Source organism: Haliotis rufescens, unplaced genomic scaffold (genome assembly GCF_023055435.1).
Source record: "Haliotis rufescens isolate VD_foot unplaced genomic scaffold, xgHalRufe1.0.p SCAF_12, whole genome shotgun sequence".
Classification (NCBI taxonomy): Eukaryota; Metazoa; Mollusca; class Gastropoda; order Lepetellida; family Haliotidae; genus Haliotis; species Haliotis rufescens.
Window position 1 is genome coordinate 15,708,872 of NW_025963802.1, and position 23,929 is coordinate 15,732,800.

The 23,929-nt window shown below is 40.9% G+C and overlaps 2 protein-coding genes across 2 annotated transcripts in view; both read left to right on the forward strand.

The window, feature by feature from the left end:
• The first annotated feature begins 13 nt into the window (after positions 1-13).
• On the forward strand, positions 14-1,404 carry LOC124146081 (39S ribosomal protein L35, mitochondrial-like). Its single transcript, XM_046516150.2, has 3 exons — positions 14-106; positions 208-409; positions 917-1,404. Exons 1-3 carry the CDS (start codon positions 76-78, stop codon positions 1,278-1,280), a joined length of 597 nt encoding a protein of 198 aa, XP_046372106.2. The 5' UTR covers positions 14-75; the 3' UTR covers positions 1,281-1,404.
• Positions 1,405-8,701: 7,297 nt separating this feature from the next.
• LOC124146056 (RRP12-like protein) overlaps positions 8,702-23,929 on the forward strand; it is a 45,017-nt gene continuing 29,789 nt past the window's right edge. Inside the window, exons 1-12 of the mRNA XM_048393390.1 lie at positions 8,702-8,956; positions 10,077-10,285; positions 11,275-11,358; positions 13,977-14,053; positions 15,580-15,685; positions 16,251-16,367; positions 17,247-17,388; positions 19,619-19,746; positions 20,309-20,407; positions 21,003-21,094; positions 22,544-22,655; positions 23,158-23,328. Of these exons, the coding sequence (XP_048249347.1) occupies positions 8,824-8,956; positions 10,077-10,285; positions 11,275-11,358; positions 13,977-14,053; positions 15,580-15,685; positions 16,251-16,367; positions 17,247-17,388; positions 19,619-19,746; positions 20,309-20,407; positions 21,003-21,094; positions 22,544-22,655; positions 23,158-23,328 (1,470 nt within the window). The 5' untranslated portion in view covers positions 8,702-8,823. The remainder of the gene's footprint in view (positions 8,957-10,076; positions 10,286-11,274; positions 11,359-13,976; positions 14,054-15,579; positions 15,686-16,250; positions 16,368-17,246; positions 17,389-19,618; positions 19,747-20,308; positions 20,408-21,002; positions 21,095-22,543; positions 22,656-23,157; positions 23,329-23,929) is intronic.

Sequence of the window (23,929 nt, forward strand, 5' to 3'; positions counted from 1 at the left end):
TATATTTTCTTCTCGAGTGAGAAGTATAACTTACGTTTCTTTGGTTGGATTCGGATAAGAGATCAGCATAACAAGATGGCCGCTGCCGTTAGGAATCGTGCCACCAGTAAGACCAAAGCTTACTAAACCATCAAAATAATACTAACCACATAATAAACCAAATGTACATTTCTAATATCTATTCATTTGTATTTCTTGTCTTTGCAGTAATGTGGCGCTTAGGCTGGAACGTGGTTTCTCAGCCTCGACCAGTTGTCCCAAAAGATTCGGGGAACATTGCGGCACTGTGTCGGGTGTTCTCTGGCAGTCTGAAGGTATCACAGTGTCGGTCATTTAGCGCCAGCCCTCTCATCTCAAACAGAATCCTAAAGATGAACACAGAACCCACGATTAAGAGTCAGAATACACGGTTAGTAAGCATGAATAAAATATTTTATTGATACTAAAAGCATTATAATTGTTTGGTCTGATATTTCTATTCTGATTGTCTGTTAAGTAAATATTAGATATGTTTATACTTGATGTCTTCTCTCAAATTGAAGGTGGTTAGATAAAGAGAATGCTAACAAACAATTGCCTCTCTCAGGCATCTGTTAACACTGCTTTGTACATGTTGTAGTAACCCTAGTTACTATATTTTAGTGTTGGGCAAGGTTCTTGTCGTCAAAGGTTCCGTGCACACACTCTGCTGAAAGCAGAAAACAAATAGGCCAGAAGAATTCGTCATCAAGAACCTTGTCCAATGTTATGGCTGCCTGTAATGGAGCATAATCTGAATCAGTACCACAACAAATACAAGATGTGAATTTGCGACCTTCAGATTGTTAGACTGCATACTTCTCCCTTCATTGGGTGAATACTGAATAATTAAAGATGATCTGATTTAATTCAAAGAAGATCTTTGTTTGTGTTTCAGATGTCTACTACAGCCATCAAGTCCAACTTTAGTTGCAAAAAGAAACAAAGTATATTACAGCAAGAGAAAAGGCAAACCCAAGGCGATCAAGGCAGTTACAAATAGGTTTTATAGATTAGACTGGGGTATCTGGATCCGAACACAGTCAGGAAGACATAAGAGAATATGGAAAAAGTCCCCATCGAGGAGATATCTTTCTCGACAACATTTGTTTTGCAACAAACAACAGAGTAGACTTTTAGACAAAATGACCACTGATTACTGGCACAGACCACGACATTATGTGGATGATCCATATGCACCCTATCAGAAGAGGACCAATTTGCAAAAGTACTTCCCTGAAAAACGTCCTTTCTATCCATAGGCAGGAAACAATGAAGAATCATAAAATTAGGGTGTGCTATGAGTCTTACAACAAACACAGAAAAGTGATATTTAATTTAGATGTTGTACCAGATGTTTTCTTGTGATTAAAGACTGAATATCTATTGAAATGTTTATTAATTATCCTGGGGAGAAATGTGATTTGTTTTGAGACTGAGAACTGAGCAACTGAGAAAAAGAAGGCCAATTTCCCCTGATTGGCCACAGGCTCATTGTTAGCTTGATTAGTTACCTGTCATATTTACACATATGTGGAATAGGTGGAATAGTCTTATATGAAGTTAAGTGAAGTGTTGGTAAAGCAACAAAACCTGACCATAATCATAAGACATCTCTCTTGGGCACAATGTGTGAAGCCCATTTCTGGTGACCCCCGCCGTGATATTGCTGGAATATTGCTAAAAGCGGCGTAAAACCATACTCACTAATCCCCATAAGAAATCTCTACTAAAAACAGTCCATTGTACAATTCCGACTCCAGTGGAACTCCGCTTATCCAGACCCCAGATATTCGGAAAATCGGTTACCGGATGTTATTTACATGAAATGAAATATTTGCTACATAAAAGCTTCATTTCTCGGAAATCCGGTTCCTGGATCCGAAGAGTGAATTTCAATTAACAGCAGTGCAAAATACACAGTACTGTGTCCCACGAACCGGAGAGTGACCACACTTTACGATGTTTGTTTTGCAATTCATCAACTTGCATCCAACATCAAAGGGTAGGGTATCATATGATCGCAGTGTAATGTCATAAGCAGATGTTGATACTAGGTGTTCGCAGAAAGGTTAGCACATCCTACCACAATGGTGGCATGCATCACAAATACATGCAAAGGCAAGTTAATCGTTCACCTGAAAGAAAAACATTTAATAAAAAATTTGTTTCACCAATACAAGAATAATAGACCATAAAAATTGACCGGTGTTTGGGGAATGATAAAATGAAACACTCATGGATATGTAGAATGCCTCTGTGGTTTAGTGGATAGAGTGCCTGCATGGACAGCGGAAGGTCAAGACTGCGTCATATCAAAAGATTTAAGAGATGGTACTTGTTGATGCCCTGCCTGGCACACATCATTAAGGGAATAAAGCCAGGAATGGTCGGCTCAGAGTCAGTATACTGGTCTGAGTGGGATATATCATTTGACTAGCACCATAAAACCAGCACTTGTCCGGACTAGTACCAGCAGAGAGAGAGACACACACACTCACACAATAATCATGAAAGTGACGTTATACCCCATTTCATTTCACTTCATTATATCATGTCGACCCGTAAGTAATCAAGTCTGGATCACATGATCCACTGTCTGATGGGAACAATGATCGAACAACAAAATCACAGAGCCTGACACCCAATACAGCACTATATTTCCACACCACACGGGCATGCTCAAAAGGGCTAATTTATTATTACCCCGTTCAATGAATCAATGTACATTTGATTTTCATTCTCAGCGCCATGGGTAGTATACAACTTGAGCTGCTTGTGAGGTGCTACATGGTCCTGTGCACAGTGCACAGATAATTAATCAGGTTAGGCAACGTCGGTCTCGGAGAGTAGATGGATGGGTGACGACGTTCAGCAGCTTGACTCCTGAGAGTTTCTAGGGCTTCGGTCCTGCCCCACACCGAAGCACATGTACCACATGTGTTTTCTTTGGCAAGTGACTTTGTTCGAAATGTGCCTCTGTTCACCCAGCAGTGAGTGGGTACCCGGTAGGATGAGATGGTAATGTGGCTGTTATGCCTCACAGCTAGCTTGGGTTGTATACTCCCCAGGGAGCTGAGAATGAAAATTGAGTGCTCACCGATCCATTGACTGGGGTAATAATGTAAGCGCCATGAGCACACAAGCTGGTATGGAGTTTGGCGCCATACAAATGGACTCATTATCATTATTATCATTACATGGTTAACAGTCACATTACCATTTCAACCTACCATTTTCATTGCTGGTTGAACAGTTATATTTCAAATAAACTCATTTGCCAAGGAGACCCCCCATATGTCGCATGTGCTTTAGTGTGGGTCACATTCAACTACTCTCCACGACTGACATAGGCGGGTCCAGAAGGGTGGTTCCAGGTGGTCCAGACCCCCACCCCATTTGAAAACGAAATGTAGTATGTTTTAGGGAGTAAAATTATCTGAGAGGATTTTGATATTTTGGACCCCTCCCTTTTAAAAATGCTGGATCCACCCTTGACTGATGTTGCTTAACTTCATCTGATTTGTCCTGATGATGTGAAGTCAATGCAGATCAAACATCCTACCGGGTGCCCATCAACTGCTGGGTAAACAGGCATATTTCAGTGTACAATGTCACTTGACCATGTAGACACCATGTGTGAACAATTCAACATCACAACATTTATGAATGAACGACCAATCAATGTAACAATTATAAATACATTTTAAACTGAGACAGTCTGGACCAACAGAATAGGACAGCATTGAGATAAATTGTCATAGGATGGTACGATATTGAAACCTTTAGGCAGTCTAGAATGGGGACAAATTGGAGGGGTAACATTAGGTATTGAAAGTGTAAGTTATTATGAAATCAGTGTGTTTTTCCAACATTAGCATGGCTTTATGTGTAGAAAAAAGTTATTTTTATACGATAACTTTGAGAAAGCTTGTGACACGAGATTTAGAATGAGGGTAAGAATAGGTCACCATCACTACATTGCTGGAGGTAAGTGTCCAGAGTATAGGCTCTGTGATGTAACTGATAGTGTGTCACTTTTACCCTGACAACATTGGACATTTCTTCTTCTTTCAGTCACTGGTTCGCCCAGCCTCTGTTATTTTTAGGCTGCTGTGATTAGTTAAAATATTGAGTCAGTTGTGTTTGACACGGCTTTGATCAGTATTCCAGTTATATCAAAGCATGTCAACTTAATATGGGAGGAAAGCCTGAAGTGATGCAGGCCTTAGATGTTTACCACTTTGGTGAAAACCACGAGCACAGGTATGGTGCTGATAAACCAGGAAATATAATCGGGGCAAATCAGGATTCGAACACACTTTCATGGTTTCTGGCGTTCCCAAGGGACGCAACACTGCACATCAAATTGTGGAGCCTGAGACGACTCGGCTCAGGCTGGGACAAATTTAGCTTTACTACCCGGGTACCCGACCCCCTATTACCCAACCCTACCCAGGCACCCACACGAGGTCTCAAGTTAAAGTACTCACGGAAATGAAAAAAAATATGTTTTTTCGACCTCAGATCTTAAATAAATGCAGTTAATATACAAAATATGTAAATATTCAAACAACTAAATTAGTTCTAATTGGGCCGTGGCACAAATACAGCGTATCAAATGTTTTTATGCCTTTTTACACGTAAAAGTGTGTAAAAATGTGAATAAAACAGACTATTGTGAAACAGGGCATAACCAGGTGTAAGTAGATCAAGGTGACCTATGACACCTTGACGACAGGTGAGAACAGGTGCATAATGCCTATAGTCTGTTTCTGCTATGTCAATTTGGACTTAGTTATATTTTTGAATGTTGAAAGTGCCGACAAATTACCTCCTGTAAAGTACATTGTGTATTGATCACTGAGATCAAACTAGCAAATCCAGTCTAGTACTTTTCGAGTTGTTTTGTTATTTCGTATTTACAGCTACGTAACACTTTGTGTCGATTTTTAAATTGAGAAAAAAAGGATTTTTTTCATTTCTGTGAGTAGGTACGAAATGTTCAAATGGGAAGCAAAAAGTATTTAGATATATACTACTCAAAAGAAGTTAAGGAACACCCGATTCTTTCATATTACTATGGTTAATATCTCAGATTATGACATAAATTATAGTAATATGAAAGAATTGTTTGTTCCTTAACTTCTTTTGAGTAGTATAGTATAAAACGATCTGATCGTGCATACACTGAAGTTGACTAAAGCTTTGTCTTTACTCAAAGATATTAAAGCCAGAAGGAATGTGTGAAATACAAAACAATGAGACTTTAGCCATGTTACTATGACAACAATAATACACCTTAAAATAAGCATAGTGACAGTTATTCGTCCTCTCACCTGATGTCAATGTTATAAATATACTCAACAACTAAAGTTCCTGTGACCCCAATATTTAAGTGTATTTTTCAAACAAGTAAAGTTTGGTTTTCAACATTGTAGTACATCTTTGGAATCAAGTCACAAAAACGTAACTGCCACAGAAAAGCATGCATTCCATGCAAAAGTTGACTTTTATGCAGAAAGAAATGCGAACATTAGCGACTTGTACTTATAAAGTGTAACCATGAAATTTATTGTTAATGTCATAAAACAATATACCACATGACTAAGCACGGGTCCGGGTAGTCCCGTGGGTACCCGGGTTCTTCTCAGTACCAACCTGACCCAAGTACCCAAGTTAACCATCCCAGCCCTAGACTCGGCTACCCGTGCCCCCCAATGGGAATATTGATGACTGCGACATTAAACAACAAACATAATCAGTGATAACGAGTCTTTCAATGACTTCCCTATGAGCTCTGATAACTGAGACAAGTTGAAGGTCAGGCTTTTTTATTTGTTTGTCTTTTGGAGATATAAAATAAAGAAACATAATATATAAGACACTTCAGATTATTTCTAAATGTAATATTTTTTGGGTCAGTGTTTCCATAACCAATTAAAAAGTCTTTAAATTTTTGTCAAAAGTTATGGGAATATTTTTTTAGAGTGTATGTGGCCTGTCATGCCTTCAGTACAACACTGTCACAGGTTTCAGACAGCAGATTGGAAGGAAGGCTGAAACAGCTTTCTCGTCACCATGGTTACAACTTCACGCTCCTGCTGAAAGCTTTGTGTAACCTATAATTGTCTCCATGTCTTGATTCTTCCACTCACAGTGAACTAAAGCCTTGTTGATGTGCTTGTTGAATGTAGGTCACAGACGTGTTAGGTATTCATGTAGTCCAAAATAGAATAAATAGATGCACTTATTTTGATTTTATTTATATATTTTAGCTCACAGTTAGCGTGAACTACTTTCATTAGCTTTTGTCCATCTATCTGTCTATTAGCACTGAAGTTAAAATCTCTTCCAAAAATTCTTAAAATATCAATTCAACCAAATATTCATCATGAGCCTACCGGTATTATACCCTACATCAAAGTAGAGTATACTTTTTGAGAAAAACAAAATGGGTACATGACGAATAATTAAATTGAAAAAGAACTTTGGTAGTTTATAGATACAGATAGATGGGAAGCTATTGGCCATAGAAAATATAAAATAGTTATTCCAAACAATGCAACCAAATTTGGCATGCGAATAAGACGATTGGGTGGGTTAATCACTAAAGGTGTCGGGTCAAAATTGACAGAAGTCAGAGTTGACTGAAACAAACAATAACATTAAACATTTGACACTGAGATGGGTGTCAACACTTGCCTGGTAATAGTGATGGAGGCAGGGTCAACTTGGTCAGTCGCAAATGTTTTGTGACTTGAAGACCAGAAATATTATCTAATTTCATATGTAACCATGTGACAGTTTGGGGTTATCATTCATCCCGATTATCTGCATTCTGATTATTATCAAGCTATTGTCATAGCTGTTTAGAGTAGGTCTTCAGCAACCCATGCTTGCCAGTAAAATGGGATTGAGTGGTCAGGCTCGCTGACTTGGTTGATGCATGTCATCGTATCCAATGTTGATACCTTAGTGGTTTGATCCCCAAGTGGTTCGAAGCCCTAGCTGCTTTATACCAAAAGACGTAAAAAGATGGAGCTTGGCATTAAGGTCATAAAGCAAGGACTGGTCGGCTCGGAGTCAGTATACTGTGTCTGAGTGGGGTATTCATGTAAAGCTGCGGCATGGTATCTCAATGGGTTAGGAGTATAAAACCAGACAAAAAGTCCAGACAAGTACAAAAACACACACACACACACACACACACACACACACACACACACACACACACACACACACACACACACACACACGTGTGCATGTATGTATGTATGTATGTATGTCACTTATAAGTGTAATAATCTTGAATGCACTTTGTTAAACCCCATTTTACCTCACTGACATGCAAATCATGATAGACCAGAATTAAGTATTTGAATTATATTTGTTTGGGATTTTGGAGGAAAGATGCTATGCTTGTGCTTCCGGTAAAATCTCTACTTGAGGCGGTAGGGTAGAACAAGGTAAAAGTGTCAATGTTGCTGTATATTTCAAGATTAAAAGTTACTGATGAACGCAATAAGCTCACCTCTACACAGCCTCTGGCCATACTGGATAGTGTTACAATATTTAATGTCACTGAATTTATTTATTTTGATAAAAATAGCCTGAAAGTAACAGGTTGATTTGTAAAACAAAGTAAATATTGCTGGTCTGTCGTGGGTATAGATACATTGTAAACGTGTAATTAAAAGGTTTTGGAGTGGTCCACATGGTAAATATTATCATACAAAGACAATATCTGTCAATTTCAAACTGATAACCCAAGCAGGGACTGATTAAGGAATTTTAGAAGAGGGCTATACTTATATTACTACATTTAGAATAAAGATAAATAAGTTTCAATCCTGCAGTTGATAGTTCAACATGATATATGTAGATCACACTTCTCAAGTGACCAATATCTTTTCTGGAGAGAAATGTGTTATTTTGAAATATAAGACAATAAGGTGTTAGCCATGTTACTATGACAACACCAATAATACACCTTAAAATAAGCATAGTGACAGTTATTCGTCCTCTCACCTGATGTAAATGTTATAAATATAATTGTGAAGATCAAAGGTCATGATGTCAATATTTATATTTTTCATGTAACTTTTTTGTGTTGGCCTTTTGATTTTTAGGTGTGGCCATTTTGACTAGGGTTTTTGGCCTTTTTGGCGTGTGGCCCCTATGACCTGTACGCCATCATATAGTTGAAATGCAAAATTCAATAATTAGGTTTAAAGTTGATTACCTATTTCACAATCTCTTTTATAAAAACACAAAAATTAATTTAATTATCCGTCATAATGATCATTGCTCAGTGTCGACCCTGAACGGCTTCAAGATTGCTGAGGCTGTAATCACTCCTTCGCTCCTTTGTCTCACCCAAATATCATGTAATATAGATATAGACAGGTAGTCCTACCCATGCATATAGTTCAAATTAAACAATAGTTCACAATTTATGTCATGCAATAATCATGTTATTACCATAGATTTTACAGGCTTTAGAAAATATTTGTCCATAAGAAACACACATTTGTATTTGTAAAACAATACGATATCAATAATAAAGATTAAAAACTCTTCAAATAATACAATCCATGGATTTGAACTCGTAAATCGCACATAGACGTAAGAAAAACAAATTCAACCACTGTAATTCAGAGTTTCTTCCCTTGCACTTCCGGTTATCGCTGTGAGGAGCTTGCGATGGCATTTACTAACTTCCGTTTTTCTGAACACGTGCAGTCAGGATATGTTTACAAGATTTTTGGAGTTGTGTGAGCACGAACGGTTACGGTAATTACCATGGGGTACAAATTGGCTCGTTCGAAGAAAAATAAGGGGCGAACATGGAAGAAAGGACAGAGCAGTAACAGTAACCCCGAGTCGAAGAAATTCAGAGAAGCAGCAAAACACAGATTCTTTAATCAACCATCAGGTAGTGTTTACAGTTTCAAGTCAGCGATCTCACAGCCACACTATAGTTTACATCGTTGCACACTCAGTCTTTGCTGTAGTTTCAAGAAATTATTGTAAATGTTATTTTCATTATAGTAACATATACATGTGTTTTTGTTTTTTTTAATTTCAAGTTTCAAAGTAAGTAAGTGAGTTAATTTAAAGTCACATCGGCAATATTTCAGCCATATCGTGACTAGTTTCATAGTAGGTCACTATGCTTGTCGTAAAAGGCTACTAACAGGATCAGGTTGTCAGGCTCGCTGACTTGGTTGATGCATGTCATCGATCCCAATTGCTAGGATCGATGCTCATCATGTCAATCACTTGATTGTCTGGTCCAGACTATTATTTACAGACCGCTGTCATATAAGATGGAATATGGCTGAGTGTGGTTAAACAACAAACAAGCAAATCAAGTTTCATAGGATCACTAATGTTTACATGGTTTATGTGGTACCAATAAGTATAGAAAAGACTGGAGTAGTTGGGTGACACTTCTCTATAAGTGTTGACTTTCCATGCCAAAGTCCTAGGTTCATTTCCTCATGGATGCAATGTATGAAACAATTTCTGATGACCACTGGTGACTGTGATTTTACTGATAGGCTCCTTCCTTCCTTCCTTCCTTCCTTCCATGACCGCCTCCGTGGTCTAATGGTAGAGCGTCCGCCCGGAGAGCGGAAGGTCCGGGGTTCGATCCCCAGCCGCGTCATACCAAAAGACGTTAAAAGATGATACTTGTTGTTACCCTGTCTGGCGCTCGGCATTAAGGGGCTAAAACAAGGACTGGTCGGCTCGGAGTCAGTATACTGTTTCTGAGTGGGGTATTCATGTTAAACTGCGGCATGGTATCTCAGTGTGCTAGCACTATAAATCGGCATCAGTCCGGACTAGTACAAGCAGCCACATACACGTGCATGCATGTCGCTATATAAGTGCAATAATCTTGGACGAGACGTTAAACCCCATTTCACCTCACCTCACCTCATCTCCTTCCTTCCTTCCTTCCTTCCTTCCTTCCTTCCTTCCTTCCTTCCTTCCTTCCTTCCTTCACTCACTCACTCACTCACTCACTCACTCACTCTGATCTTTTTAAGGTCAAAGTTCACTGACAGTTGAAGCTCTGAGTAAACATGATGAAGAAGCTGATGATGATAAGATGTCTGACATGGACGCCCAGACAGACACCCAGACTGTCGGTGCGAAGACATTTAACACATGGGCAACAAACTGGACAGATTGTACAAATAAAACTTTCAGTAAAGTTCAGCGATACTGGAGCTCAAATTCAGCCGTGCACAAAGAGGTAAGTGATGGACCCATAGATATGATCTTTTTTGTGAATGCTTTTACAATCAGGAGAACTCATTTGTCTTTCAAGAGGATACCCTTGAAGATCTGAGGTAGAAAAGGTCTTCAGCAACCCATGCTTGTCGTGAAAAGCGACTGCTTGTCGTAAACGGCAACTAACGGGATGGAGTGGTCAGGCTCATTGACTTAATTGATGCATGTCATCTTATCCCTATCACGTGGATTGATGCTCATGATGTTAATCACTGGATTGTCTGGTCCAGACTCGATTATTTACAGACTGCTGTCAGATAGCTGAAATATTGCTGTGTGCAGCGTTAAACAACAAACAAACAAGTTTCAAGAGGATGTTAACTTTGTTCCGACTTCTTTTACAAAGTTGATACCTGATCATGCTGATAACAATGTCAGTTTAGTGATTAAGAAAGTTGAAATGGGGGTGATGTGAAATGGGGATTAATGGTACTTTCAAGATTATTGCATTTTGATAGCAACATGCATGCACTTGTATGTGTGTGTGTGGCTGTGCGTGTGGCTGCTTGTACAAGTCCAGTCCAGGGGCGGTCGAGTAGCCTAATGGTTAAAGCGTTCGCTCATCACGCCGAAGACCTGGGTTTGATTCCCGACATGGGTACAATTTGTGAAGCCCATTTCTGGTGTCCCTCGCCTTCATATTGCTTGAATTTTGCTGGGGGGGGGGAACCATACTCAATTCACTGTACAAGTTCAGACTAGTCCGCTTTCATGGTGCTTGTCCACTGAGATACCAAACCACAGTTTAACATGAAGGCCTGGAATAAATCAATGATCATGTGGTCAGTGGTCATGATTGATGGATGAAATTACAGGCTCCTGTAAATTCTATTGATGCGCTGTAGATGCAATGAATATTATTGTGCGTCCCTTGGGAGTCAGTATAGAATGGAATGCGTCCATTTTCTACGTTTGTGCGTCGGGTGAAACCCTGTTGGTGTGTGGCTGCAGGTGTTGGCAGTTCTGGCGGCCGTGACGGAGGTCATCAAGCAGCAGGGCGGCCAGGAGACAGAAACAGAGTACTTTGCTGCACTGGTAAGTACCCAGTACAAGTAGTAAGCCCGGTCGCACACTAGGATCAGTACAAGTAGCAAGCCAGGTCGCACACTAGGATCAGCACAAGTAGCAAGCCCGGTCGCACATTAGGATCAGCACAAGTAGCAAGCCAGGTCGCACATTAGGATCAGTACAAGTAGCAAGCCAGGTTGCACATTAGGATCAGTACAAGTAGCAAGCCAGGTCGCACATTAGGATCAGTACAAGTAGTAAGCCAGGTCGCACATTAGGATCAGTACAAGTAGTAAGCCAGGTCACACACTAGGATCAGTACAAGTAGCAAGCCAGGTCGCACATTAGGATCAGTACAAGTAGTAAGCCAGGTCGCACATTAGGATCAGTACAAGTAGTAAGCCAGGTCGCACACTAGGATCAGTACAAGTAGTAAGCCAGGTCGCACATTAGGATCAGTACAAGTAGGAAGCCAGGTCGCACATTAGGATCAGCACAAGTAGCAAGCCAGGTCGCACATTAGGATCAGTACAAGTAGTAAGCCAGGTCGCACACTAGGATCAGTACAAGTAGCAAGCCAGGTCGCACACTAGGATCAGTACAAGTAGCAAGCCAGGTCGCACACTAGGATCAGTACAAGTAGCAAGCCAGGTCCCACATTAGGATCAGCACAAGTAGCAAGCCAGGTTGCACATTAGGATCAGCACAAGTAGCAAGCCAGGTTGCACATTAGGATCAGCACAAGTAGCAAGCCAGGTCGCACACTAGGATCAGTACAAGTAGCAAGCCAGGTCGCACATTAGGATCAGTACAAGTAGTAAGCCAGGTCGCACATTAGGATCAGTACAAGTAGCAAGCCAGGTCGCACACTAGGATCAGTACAAGTAGTAAGCCAGGTCGCACATTAGGATCAGTACAAGTAGGAAGCCAGGTCGCACATTAGGATCAGCACAAGTAGGAAGCCAGGTCGCACTTTAGGATCAGCACAAGTAGCAAGCCAGGTCGCACGTTAGGATCAGCACAAGTAGAAAGCCAGGTCGCACATTAGGATCAGTACAAGTAGGAAGCCAGGTCGCACATTAGGATCAGCACAAGTAGAAAGCCAGGTCGCACATTAGGATCAGTACAAGTAGGAAGCCAGGTCGCACATTAGGATCAGCACAAGTAGAAAGCCAGGTCGCACATTAGGATCAGTACAAGTAGGAAGCCAGGTCGCACATTAGGATCAGCACAAGTAGCAAGCCAGGTCGCACACTAGGATCAGTACAAGTAGCAAGCCAGGTCGCACACTAGGATCAGCACAAGTAGCAAGCCAGGTCGCACATTAGGATCAGTACAAGTAGAAAGCCAGGTCGCACACTAGGATCAGTACAAGTAGGAAGCCCGGTCGCACATTAGGATCAGTACAAGTAGCAAGCCAGGTCGCACATTAGGATCAGTACAAGTAGTAAGCCAGGTCACACATTAGGATCAGCACAAGTAGCAAGCCAGGTCGCACACTAGGATCAGTACAAGTAGGAAGCCCGGTCGCACATTAGGATCAGTACAAGTAGCAAGCCAGGTTGCACATTAGGATCAGTACAAGTAGCAAGCCAGGTTGCACATTAGGATCAGCACAAGTAGCAAGCCAGGTCGCACATTAGGATCAGTACAAGTAGTAAGCCAGGTCGCACATTAGGATCAGCACAAGTAGCAAGCCAGGTCGCACACTAGGATCAGTACAAGTAGCAAGCCAGGTCGCACATTAGGATCAGCACAAGTAGCAAGCCAGGTCGCACACTAGGATCAGTACAAGTAGCAAGCCAGGTCGCACATTAGGATCAGCACAAGTAGCAAGCCAGGTCGCACATTAGGATCAGCACAAGTAGCAAGCCAGGTCGCACATTAGGATCAGCACAAGTAGCAAGCCAGGTCGCACACTAGGATCAGTACAAGTAGGAAGCCAGGTCGCACATTAGGATCAGCACAAGTAGCAAGCCAGGTCGCACATTAGGATCAGCACAAGTAGCAAGCCAGGTCGCACATTAGGATCAGTACAAGTAGAAAGCCAGGTTGCACGTTAGGATCAGCACAAGTAGCAAGCCAGGTCGCACATTAGGATCAGTACAAGTAGAAAGCCAGGTTGCACGTTAGGATCAGTACAAGTAGCAAGCCAGGTCGCACATTAGGATCAGTACAAGTAGCAAGCCAGGTCGCACATTAGGATCACTCAATTTATTTTTCTCGACTCTGATGCATCATTCTGGGGGTGGTGTGGTTCCTTAGTGGTATAAGCGTTGGCTCGTCACGCCGAAGACCCAGGTTCGATTCCCGACATGGGTACAATTTGTTCAGCTCATTTCTGGTGCCCCCCGCCGTGATATTGCTGGAATATTTTTAAGAGCGGCGTAAAATCAAACTCACTTACTCACTCAATATTTTGAATAACCGTCTCAGCAACTAACTCATACAATCTCCAATACAATACCTCTCTGTGGGAGGTCGAAAGAAGGTCGCATCAGGTGAACTTTCTAATCAGCCAGTCGCCGTCGAGGTTACTAAGAGCAAAGCATTCAGAGCAACATTGTTATGTTTGCTCTGAGTTTAGACGACTTGGCTTTTTATAGACTTTTTGTTAGATGCAGATGTTGAGCATTTTGTTGTAGATGACGGCCCTGGAGACAGCGGAAGGGGAAGAGTCAATGGCTGCGATTGGATACCTCCTTAGTCTTGTCATGAAAAGGTGAGTGTTAGGGCTGTGACGAGTCCAAATTTACTACCCGGGTACCCGTCCCCCTATTACCCGACCCTACCCGGGTACCCACTGTCTCAAAATGTCCGAATCGGAACATTTTTAGCATAGCCCTAGCAAAACGTATTTAGATACACGTATTAAACAATCTGGTCATTCATACACTGAAGTTGAATTAAGTTATATATTTATTCAACCATATGAAAAATCAGAAGAAATGGGTGCATAGTCAGAAAGAAATGATATTGGCCCGTCGTCAAGCAATATGAGGGCACTATCAAGTTGCAGTGGCCCGCTCATTTCTGATAACATGCGGGCAGTTCAGTGATAATTCTATCCATTTTAGCTATAATACCCAGTATTGTATGTGGCGGGGCACGGGTGGCCCAGTCGTTTAAGGCGCCGCGATTCGCTGTGCAGAGTTGCGTCCCTTTGGCACACCAGAAACCTATGATTGTGGGTTTGAATCCCGGTTCGCCCCAATTATGTTTCTAGGTTTGACAGCACCATACCAGTGCTCGTGGGTTTCACCGAAGTGGTAAACTTCTGAAACCTGCATCACTTCGGGCTTTCCTCCGACATTAAGCTGGCACGCCGTGATATAACTGGAATAATGTTAAAAGCGGCGTTAAACCCAACTCACTCACCATTGTATGAGGGACAGATGAGCAGCCATCATCAAACAGGAATGTTATGACCAGTTTTTTTTTACATAATACCCATGGTCCCTTCTCTGTGAAAATGTAGAAACATGTGGAATTCCAGATTGCAATTGTTTTACCCCTCTTCACACATTGTACCCATGTGGGGAACAAACCTGGGCCTTTGGTGTGACGAGCGAACGCTTCAACCACTACCCCACCGCTCCTTGTGTGGTCAAACTCGGCCTGTTTAGTGATTTGATTAATTGAGCGATTGGGATTGATTCATGCAGTTGTGATATGATGACATGCATCAACCATGCCAGTGATGCATGTTACGAACTGGGTTATGTCATTGCTAGTCTTCATCTTAAGTGCCACAATTGGCTGTGGAGAGTTGTGTCCCTTGGTCAGAAACCTATAATGGTACGTTCGAATCCTGGTTGGCCCTGATTATGTTTCATATCATCATATCCATGCTCTTGGGTTTCCCCAAAGTGGTAAACATCTAATATCTGTATCTCTCAGGCTTTCCTCAACATCAAGTTTACACGTCGTAGTATAACAGGAATACTGTTCAAAGCTCACTCACTCACTCACTCACTCACTCACTCACTCACTCACTCACTCACTCACTCACTCACTCACTCACTCACTCACGCACTCACTCACTCACTCACTCACTCACTGATATTCATAATAACAAATGTTTTGGGCCTTTGGCAGTGATAGAAGCCCATGGGAGTGTCACACAAGCTGTCGAAATACACATGAAAAGGGTTATCTTTCTTCTCTAGCTCATGGATGAAAAATCTCTGGCCAACCCCAATCAGGGTAATTTTGTGAACTAATATACTTTATACTTTTTATCAACAGAGTTCCCGTACAAGTCTTGAGAAGTCGATTCTCCCAAGTAGCCAAGCAGATACTTGATATGCTTGCAAAATACAGTGATGCCAGTTCAACTTCATTGTTGAAATCGGTAATATTAGATAATATTTGCAATGAAATTAATAATTGTTGATAATATTGTCATTGGAATTAGTTATCATTCATCACATTTTTATTGAAAACTCTCATTTTATCATTTAAAATTGTAACAAATGTTATATTTGGGATAACGCTTTCTTAGTAAAGTACAGATTCTTGTACTTTTTTTGGGTTGAGTCCCGTCTGGTATTCGAACCCACACTTTCCAGAGTGAGGCACCTAATTGCCAGCACACAAAGTCAGTGATCTAACCCACTCAGCCACTCAGGCTTCCACAAAAAATGAAAGATAACTGGTAGTCTAGATCACGTACTTTGAGTACACCTCTGACAAGTGTAAATTTGTAGGTAGTGATTATTTTGTCTTTGAAATCTGTAATTATATATCATATTATTTATGAAATCTCTATATAGATCATGCTGTCAATAAAGCCTGTAATCTCAGACCATGTTATTAATGAAATATGTAATTATTTGTCATATTATTAATCAAATCTTTATTATAGATATATAAGCTGTATCATGTGCAATCAGCAGCTGAGATGATATACATTTCAGTTGCTTCTAAGTCTGGCAGCCGTTCTGCGAGTGCAAGAGGTCGCCGTGTGGTCGAACGCCTCTACACAACAGATATACACAGGGCTTCTTACCTTCATCACACACAGGAAACCAAAGGTATGTCTAGTAACACTGTAGTAACCCTGTAGTAACACTGTGGTAATGCTGTAGTATCCCTCTAGTAACACTGTCGTAAGTTGTAACTGTAGTAACCCTATAATAACACAGTAACACTAGTAACACTGTAGTAATGCTCATAACACTGTAGTAACTCTGTAGTAACACTGTCATAAGTTTTAACTGAAGTAACACTAGTAACACTGTAGTAATCAGTAGTAACACTGTCATAAGTTTTAGCTGTAGTAACACTGTAGTAATGCTCATAATTCTGTAGTAACACTGTTGTAAGTTGTAACTGTAGTAACACTGTAGTAACACTGTAGTAATGCTCATAATACTGTAGTAACCAGTAGTAACACTGTCGTAAGTTGTAACTGTAGTAACCCTGTAGTAACACTAGTAACACTGTAGTAATGCTCATAAAAGTGTAGTAACCAGTAGTAACATTGTTGTAAGTTGTAACTGTAGTAACCCTGTAGTAACACTAGTAACACTGTAGTAATGCTCATAATACTGTAGTAACCAGTAGTAACACTGTTGTAAGTTGTAACTGTAGTAACACTAGTAACACTGTAGTAATGCTCATAATACTGTAGTAACCAGTAGTAACACTGTTGTAAGTTGTAACTGTAGTAACCCTGTAGTAACACTGTAGGAGTAATTTAGTAGCAACACTAGGAACCCTGTAGCAACACTGGAGCAATCATGATAACACTGTAGCAACACTGTCGTAGTCATGGTAACACTAGCAACACCGGGAATGACTTGTTCAATGCTGCGGTTGTATTTGAGCTATGTCAAGGCGACCTGTTAATAACCCTGCGTTTCAAGTTTGCTCTCCCAATTGTCCTACATTGTCACTGTTTGTGTCTCTAGGTGAGAAAGTCAGCACACCATGCGGTTAACATCGTGCTGAAAGCCAGTCTGTGTATGACCCAGGGAGAGACTCCGCCCCCCCATCACCCTGTGGCCTCCCTCACAGCCAAGTACTGTGTGCAGCAGATTGAGGAGAGTGGAGGTAAGGCTGGAGTGGGTGGATGATGTTGGTACCTCTGGACAAGTCTGTCTGACTAATTCTACTAACCCAGACTTATGCAGTTGCTATAGTGCTAGCCCACTGAGACACCCGCCGTGTTATTGCTGGAATTTTGCAAAGAGTGGCGTAAAACTCACTCATTATGTATTAGAATAAATTTATGGGGGCTCCCAGGTTGGAATAACAACATATGCCTATCGAAAGAGGTGATTTAAGGAAAAGGGTGGATTAGTTGATTGCATGGGGGGCATGTGTGGTCCAGTCGTCTGAGGAGCCACGTTTCGCTATGCAGAGTTGCGTCCCTTGGGCACGCCAGAAACCTATGATTGTGGGTTTGAATCCCGGTAGGCCCCATTCACAAGCCATGATATAACTGGAATAATGTTAAAAGCGGCGTTAAACCTAACTCACTAACTACCGTATTTTCTTGAGTATAGTGCGCACTTTTTTTCGAAAAAACACAGCTGTGTAGAAGGGGGTGCGCATTATACACGAATTATGAGTTTGGATGTTTTTTGTCCCCCATGGAAAGACATTACCGTGAGCACGAAACACAGGAAATACCATGTCAACAAATCCACACTGAAGTATGCAAAATAATTATGTAATTACACTGTCTGGCTATAAAAAGTGTTCTTTGTATATCTGGACTTATGTTTGTAACTTATTTCATTGATTTTATTCAAAATTCCTTATAATATTGTTTTTATTAATTTCGGCGAAATCGTGTGTGAAGCGATCGGAAGATCGCACAACTCACCGTTATTAACAGCAACCACGGTCAGAATACCGCTATTGACGCCTTGAAACAAACTTTAGTTGATAGAGAATGGATACATATATCATAAATGACATACTTTGACTCGTTAAAAGTCATATTTGTTTTTGTTTGACGATTCTATGTCAACATAAAATTCTCGCGATCACGTGATCACGTGCGCGTGAGCCTTGACGGTGACTGGTCAGACATGTTCCATGTAAAAAATAATACCCGGGAATAGCGATCAGCTGCTTCGCTTAGGGTTATTATTATTTTAAATATGTTTAGTAAAGGTTGCATATAATTAAGAAAAAAATGGAATATATTATTCCTGATAAATAAAATAGTTTCAGATACAATTGTTGCCGATCCTTGCATTAAAAATCTTATAAAGTTATATCATTGGGTGTGTCTTGACCGAATCACCGGTCGATTCCAAGAAAACGTGTGTACAGCTGATTGCTGTTTCCAGCTTAGTTTACGAGAAAATACGCAAGGTAATCCTAATCCCTAAATATAAAACAATGCCTAGCAGAACAATAAATACTATTTAAACGGTAAATAAACATGTCTGGTGATTTTTTATCTCAAATTTCGAATTTGTACTGACGAAGTTTCTCAGCACCCGTTTTTGCCGGACTTCGCTGAAAGGGTACGGTGTAAACATTTTCTGCGCATAATATTCAAATTTCTTTTTTTCCAAAATATTGAACCCGCTAGAGGGGGGTGTGCATTATACATGGGTGCGCACTATACTCAAGAAAATACGGTAGTTGACATCATGTGATTGTACCACCATAGCATGGGATGTTGCACATATTATCAATCACTTGCTTGTCTGGTGCAGATTTAATCATTTATTTGCTGCCATCATTTAGCCGGAATATATTGCTGACGAGCAAACAAAATAGTCAACTATAAGGCCAGGGCATATTCTGTTCACAGAAATAGGACAGTATCTGTACTAAGGCGTCTTATAAACAGAGCTACAGAGATGCTGAGTATTTGTGTAAAAGACTCCCCAAAATTATTCAAAACCCATTTACTTTCAATTAACTTGCGTAAAGAAATGCATGCATTAAATGGAAAACTGAATTGTTTGAAAACAGCACGCGTAAATACCCAATGAAACTTTTTCAGCATGCGTACAACGGAGCTAATTTCCAAAACACAATTACAAGCTTATTTACTCATTACACATTTACACATTTGGGGGAAAACCCAATAGGGTGATAAATAGGTGAGTGAATAAAATATTGGTTACCCAATGAAAAATGTAATAACCCAATTAAAATAGAAACCTTCGAGTTAAAACTCAATTACTCAAAAAGTTATCATGAGCTCTGTATCAAGTGTGAATGGAACTACGGTTCACTGATTATTATGAATTATGGCTGAATTTATTCATTCGAAATTGTCTGTGCTGTTGAAATCAACCATGTTCTCTTATAGGTACTGGAGATGCTGTAGACAGCTTGCATGTGTTGACGCTGCTGAAGGAGATAATAGGAGAGTTCGCTCAGTCAAGCGTCAAAGTCGTTTGTGAGACAATTCTCAAGGTCATGACTGTCAGCAATGTGGTAAGTGGGAGACCCTTTGTGTTGATTTCCGGGTTAGAATTGGTCCCCAGCAACCTATACTGGTTGGAAGGGGCAACTTTTTGATTCAGGTGGTCAGGATTGTTGACTTGTTTGATGCATGTCATTGATGCTCATGATGTCAGTCACTGGTTTGTCTGGTCCAGGCTTGATAACTTACAGACCGCCATCTTATGGCTGGAATATTGCTGTGTGTGGCGTTAAACGATAAAGAAAGAAAGGATTATCCCTCAAAATTAGGTGCATATCAATTCATGTCTACTTTTTTACAAATAGTGAAAGTAGCCTGACTCCAATGTAAAACATCATTGATTGTATTCCAATATAAGCAGTCTTTCAAAACGTGTAAGAATCGATCCCAATTGCGTGGATCGATGCTTATGATATTAATCACTGGATTGTCTGGTTCAGACTCGATTATTTACAGACCGCCGTCATATAGCTGGAATATTGCTGAGTGCGGCGTTAAACAACAAACCAACAAACCAATCAAAACGTGTAAGACATCTGATTGTTTACCATTGTTACTACTGTTTATTTTCAGCTGATACGGTCGTGTGGTCTTCAGGCTCTACATGGTCTGTTCAGTTCCCAACCTAAATCTTCATGCCTGTCCGCAGAGCTTAATGCACAGATCATCACGGTACGTTCATCCATATGTTCCAATTCAAATGGGAGGAGGGGAAAACTAGAGATGCCAACCATTCCGCTTCTGGCGATTAGTTATAATTTGGGTTATAAACTCAATTGCTTGTCAATGTGGATGAGGTGGATTAGTTGATTGCATGGGGGGCATGGGTGGCCCAGTCGTCTAAGGCGCCATGATATGCTGTGCAGAGTTGCATCCCTTGGGCACGCCAGAAACCTATGATTGTGGGTTCGAATCCCGGTTCGCCTAGATTATGTTTCTAGGTTTGTCAACACCATACCCGTGCTCGTGGGTTTCACCGAAGTGGTAAACGTCTGAGACCTGCATTACTTCGGTCTTTCCTCCCACATTAAACTGGCACGTCGTGATATAACTGGAATAATGTTAAAAGCAGCGTTAATTCCAACTCACTCACTCACTCACATGGTATGAAGACCTTGGTAGTTCACATGGTATGAAGACCTTGGTAGCTCACATGGTATGAAGAGCTTGGTAGTTCACATGGTATGAAGACCTTGGTAGTTCACATGGTATGAAGCGTTCTGTGTCACAAAACCTGGTACAGTCTGTAACAATGTTGTGTTTACAGGCTATGTATGACTACCAGCCATCGGAGAGTGACAGCCAGCCGGTCCGAGCGTGGCTCGCCGTCATGGAGAGGGCTCATGTCAACCTGTACAGGTGAGCTAACAACTGATCATTAGTGTCTCAGCCAATCAATAATTAATAACTAAATTGCAAGCAATTCCGTGGCATTTGATTGGCTAAACAAGCATTTTTTGTGTGTTCGTTTCCTAAACCAAAGACAACTAGGCCACGCCCACTACTGATTTCTGGTTGGCTGAAAATAGAATGGGTGGGGCTTGTGTTCATTATTGCGATGTCACTGATTTCCTATTGTTGTCTACAGTTTTCTTGTTTTAATGATTCGATAAGCAGTCAGTGAAGTTGTTGTTGACATATTTATTTATAATAATTGACTTCTATATGTTTTTACATTTATGGAGTTATTGGTGTAAAAAAAATTGTACTTTGTGTAAAATGGCTATTCCCCTTTGAGGCAAACATATTGAAAATATTTCATGCCCGTCGTCTCACTACCTAACACCAACCTCACGTAAATTATTGCCCTTAAGCATCTACAGACACAAAAAAAATCACTTATTTGTTGACTTGACTATGAAACACACCTTTGCCTTGACTGTATGACAGTTGTGAAAACAAAGATAATATATAAATTATCATGATTCCTTCCTTACGTTTTGAGGAGAGAAAATTGGAGTGTAGAACTTTGTACATGCTATCGGGGGCACGGGTGGCCCAGTCGTCTAAGGCGCCGCAATTCACTGTGCAGAGTTGCTTCCCTTGGACACACCAGAAACTTATGATTGTGGGTTCGAATCCCGGTTCTAGGTTTGTCAGCTCCTTACCCTTATGGGTTTCATCAAAGTGGTAAACTTCTAAGACCTGCATCACTTTGGGCTTTCCTCCCACATCGAGCTGACATGCCGTGATATAACTGGAATACTGTTAAAAGCAGCGTTAAACCCAACCCATCTATCTCACACTCACTCACTCACTCACTCACTCACTCACTCACTCACTCACTCACTCACTCACTCACTCACTCACTCACTCACTCACTCACTCACTCACTCACTGCTACATTTGCACTCAATTGGATTCATTCAATTTGCATGCACTCAATTGGATTCATTCAATTTTCATGGTTTCTCCAAATTTAGCTCACTTTCATAAAATTATCAGAGGGGGCACGAGTGGACCAGTCGTCTAAGTCGCGATTCGCTGAGCAGAGTTGCCTCCTTTGGGCACGACAGAAACCTATGATTGTAGGTTTGGTTATGTTTCTAGATTTGTCAGCTCAATACCCGTGCTCGTGGGTCTGAGACCTGCATCACTTCAGCCTGTCCTCCCACATTAAGCTGACACGCCGCGATATAACAGGAATAATGTTAAAAGCGGGTTTAAACCCAACTCCCTCACTCAAAACTATCCGATTGTTGTGTCACTTAGTAAAGGTGAGCTCCTGTACCTCTGGTGTCATCATGGTTGGCTTGGGTTCATCATTGATGAAGTGTGAACTAACTGGACATGTGTTGATGTCTTCAGACTGGACCCACGGCTGTGTGTGAGTCATCTGCCCAAACTGGTGTCGGCTTGTATGGCCTGCCTCCTCTCTGACAGACTGGATGTTGTCAAGTGTGCATCTGCCACACTCAAGGTAATATTCGGATACATAATTATTTTCATGTGTTTCTATGAATAAAAATTATCAAAATTCATTAGCAGGCTCCACCCGGGAGCCATAAGTGAATCCTAGCATTTTTGTAATACCTCTTTACTTAGGCCTTACATGTTCAAGACATCCTCATTATTGTTCATGATTATGTCAAGAATTCCTTTACTTTCATCCTAAATGGTCACATCTGCAAGGGTCTGTGAGGTAGCCTAATGGTTAAAGGGTTCGACCGTCATGCTCAAGGCTTGGGTTTGATTCCCCAAATGGTTAAAATGTGTGAAGCCCATTTATGGTGTTCCCCGCTGTGATATTGCTTGAAGTGGCATAAAACCATGCTGACTGACTGACTGACTGACTGACTGACTGACTGACTCGCTCATTCATCCATGCTAGACAATCCAGTCTGTCAATTAGTTATTGTCACCCCTGGAAGGTTGGAAAAAACCCTGTTGTTATTTGAATATGTTGATTGTCTTGTCCCTAGCTGTTACTACAAGAATGTCTGGCTCCATCTGGTGATATCCTGACTCAACTGGTTCAGACTGGATCCAGCTCTCCTGTGCACAAGATTGTGAAGGCCCTGGAGACTGGCCTTAGTTACCAGTATCACTCCGCATGGGGGCCGGTACTGCAGGTGTGGGCGGCGGCCTTCCAGGTGAGCGAACTACCGGTAGCAGCAGGAACTGATCTGTCATGGTTTTGTTAAAGCTCATTGTTTTCTTCTTAAGACTAGCCCAGATCACTAGTGTAAACCTTATTTCACTGGCCTTCAGAGTTTGTAGCTAGTCCTGCTTGAACAAGACAAACATATTTACAAGAGTTACATTTTCTGTCAGTTTTGTTCAGTTCCAATATGTGGCAAACTTAGAACATTGATAACTGGTTCGGAATCATTGTGCGTCCATGATAGATTCCCCTTTATTCGTTGAGATTATGAATAGAACTTAGGAATATTGTTGTAGTGGTTAGTTTGAAACTTTAGTGGGTTTTTCATGGCCTAAAGGAGTACCATATTTTCTTAAACTATAAACTATACCTGTTTAGAGGGGGTAATATTGGGTATCTGTTAACAGCAGTGATTAATCACTGGTAGATCGGGGAGAAAATGTGTGTACTGCTGATTGCTGTTTCTGCTGTATTTACTGCCTTGCAAAACATAAAATACACTTTTGAAATTGTAAATCATCATGTCGAGTGTTTTATCGCAAATGTCACATTTACAATTTTCAAGTTTGTTCGTTGACCTGAAGCGATGC

What these genes read in the sequence shown, in the direction of transcription:
- LOC124146081 (XM_046516150.2), top strand. Translation starts at nt 76, where the DNA reads ATGGCCGCTGCCGTTAGGAATCGTGCCACCA. An exon ending in CGTTAGGAATCGTGCCACCA is followed by an intron (nt 107 to 207) that starts GTAAGACCAAAG and finishes TTGTCTTTGCAG; the next exon opens with TAATGTGGCGCTTAGGCTGG. An exon ending in ATTAAGAGTCAGAATACACG is followed by an intron (nt 410 to 916) that starts GTTAGTAAGCAT and finishes TTTGTGTTTCAG; the next exon opens with ATGTCTACTACAGCCATCAA.